The sequence below is a fragment of the Anarrhichthys ocellatus genome, unplaced genomic scaffold, assembly GCF_004355925.1.
Source record: "Anarrhichthys ocellatus isolate YVR2014 unplaced genomic scaffold, GSC_Weel_1.0 scaffold1354, whole genome shotgun sequence".
Lineage (NCBI taxonomy): Eukaryota > Metazoa > Chordata > Actinopteri > Perciformes > Anarhichadidae > Anarrhichthys > Anarrhichthys ocellatus.
In genome coordinates this window covers 9,132-11,656 of record NW_022281328.1, presented here as the reverse complement: position 1 = coordinate 11,656, position 2,525 = coordinate 9,132, and the positions used below count along the sequence as shown (strand labels likewise).

Below are 2,525 nucleotides of genomic sequence, written 5' to 3'. Positions count from 1 at the left end.
GACCTGTAGGAGGAGGATCACATCAGACCTGTAGGAGGATCACATCAGACCTGCAGGAGGAGGATCACATCAGACCTGTACGAGGAGGATCACATCAGACCTGTACAAGGAGGATCACATCAGACCTGCAGGAGGAGGATCACATCAGACCTGCAGGAGGAGGATCACTTTAGTCTGCAGGTCACCATCATCACCTCCTCCTCCTCCTCCCCCTCCTCCTCCTCACCGCACTCTGCCTCTCTCTGCTCTTCCTGGCTTGGATCAGATCGGATCGGATCGGAGCGCTTTCCACTGGACCAGGACCTACACACGCAGACCGGGGACGGGACCGGGACCTGCAGGATCCGTGTTCCGGCCGCGGGCCCGCGTCATGCTCGGCTCGGTGAAGATGGAAGGGCACGAGGCTCCGGACTGGAGCGGATACTACAGCGAGGAGGTCGGTCAAACTGCCCGCTTTTTACGGCCACCGAGAAGCTCTGAGAGCTCATCGGGTCCAGGTCCTCTCGGTCCTCATCGGTCCTCATCGGTCCACGCTGGACTCCAGTAAAGCAGCTAAACTTCGGATCAGTTCGTGTGTCGCAGGAAGTTCAGCGCGCTGCGTTATTACAAGTTTTATTACACGAAGTTATTTTATCGAGATGAACTCAAACTGAAATGAATTTAGATTTAAACTGAGTTCTGATATCCGGTTTATAACAATAACAACAATAATAATAACAATAAAGCGTTAAAATGACGTTTCTACTTTCAGCTGAACATTAAAAGATGAAACTTTATTATTTAATGGGTGAATTATTTTAATATAATTTGGGTTTTTCTGCGCGTGACGGTCCGATCAGAGCGCGTGGTCTATTATTGCGCGTGTTTTATTAATCAAATATTTCTAATTATAATGTCATAATAATTATAATGTTGATGAAAACATTAAACATTGAGTCCAGACTTCATCATAAACAAATACATAATGTTAAATTGTGTTTTATTTAAAGGAGCTGCGTTATTAATGTAAATAAATATTTCATATATAATATAATATATCGTAATTTAATAAAAGTTATGACCGGATAATAATAAAGTTTATTATTTTATTGGATTATTTCGCCTGTTTAGTTTTTAAGATTCTAAAGAAGTTTTTAAATGAGTAAATATATTTTACATTATTTATATAAAATGTTAATAAATATAATATTATATGTATTATTATATGTATTATTATATGTATTACTGACGTTACTACACTTAAACAGAATTTATCAAAATATCGGCTGAGTTTGAAATCCGTCGTTCATATTAAAGAATCCGCTTCATTAAATATTAATAAAATATATTAGTCAATAATCTGATCACAGATTATTAAAAGTCCGAGAAACAGCCGCGCGCTTCAAGTCCAAACGACAAAATATGATTCAATATTGTAGATGTTTCTAAAATTAAATAAATCTGATTATATGAAATAAATCTGATTATATGAAATAAATCTGATTATATGAAATAAATGTCATTATATGACAATAACAATAACATACATAACAATAAATAACAATATGAATAATAATAATAATAATAATGTATTCAGGTTCGCGTTTCATTTTAAATTAAACACGTTGATGAAATAATAAACGAGCCGCGTCTCGGTGATAAATCGCTCTTATTGGTTTATCACTTTATAGTTATTATATAATAATAATAATAATATATGTTATTATATTATCATTATAACTCATTAAGCGTTTTACTGAATGAATGAATGAATGCATCGTCTTCAGTCGATTTTTGTTCGTTTGGTTCTTCGGAGGTTGAAAAAGATAAAAGATGTTTATGTTTCTTTAATAACTTCTTAAATGAATAATCATGTAAACATTATAAATAACTTTATAGAGAGCTTTTCAAATTAAAAGCTTTGCTTTTCAACCGTTATTTTATGGATTACTGATCAATTAAATGTGTTTTAATTGATTCTCTGAATGTGAAGAACTTAAAAACTAAACCTGAAATATTTGAATATTCATTATTATTATCTGTTATATTTATTCATATTTATTTAATATTGAAACAAAGGAAATATTGATGTGAACGTCAGAAAATGACCCGATGGATGAATGAGAATAAATGAGTTTGATGATCAGCTGGAGGTTCAAACACGAACCTGCAGATAAAATGAAAAGCAAAATAAAACCAGAACATTTGAATAAATGAACTCTGTACTGGTCTGAGTGGACTGAACTGGTTTCATCTCATCTGGCTCTGCCTCTCTGCCGGTTGGTTCTGGTCTACCTGGTTCTGGTTTTGGTCTAACCGGTTCTGGGTTTAAACAGTTGTGCTGTGGTGTAAGTGGTTCTGGTCTAACTGGTCTGTCTCTGGTCTCTGTGCAGGTCTACTCTCCGATGGGAGGCGGTGGGATGGGTTCTGGTCTCGGGATGGGCTCCATGTCGGGCTACATGTCCAGCAGCGGGACCACGTCGGGCTCCTTCAACATGTCCTACGGCGGGACCGGTCTGAGCCCGGCCCCGGTGGGGGGGATGGGT

General features: G+C 37.2%; 1 protein-coding gene across 1 annotated transcript in view; it reads left to right on the top strand.

The window, feature by feature from the left end:
* The first annotated feature begins 300 nt into the window (after positions 1-300).
* LOC116377521 (forkhead box protein A1-A-like) overlaps positions 301-2,525 on the top strand; it is a 4,054-nt gene continuing 1,829 nt past the window's right edge. Inside the window, exons 1-2 of the mRNA XM_031839169.1 lie at positions 301-436; positions 2,373-2,525. The exon at positions 2,373-2,525 is cut by the window's right edge and continues 1,829 nt beyond it. Coding sequence (XP_031695029.1) covers positions 371-436; positions 2,373-2,525 — 219 coding nt within the window. The 5' untranslated portion in view covers positions 301-370. The remainder of the gene's footprint in view (positions 437-2,372) is intronic.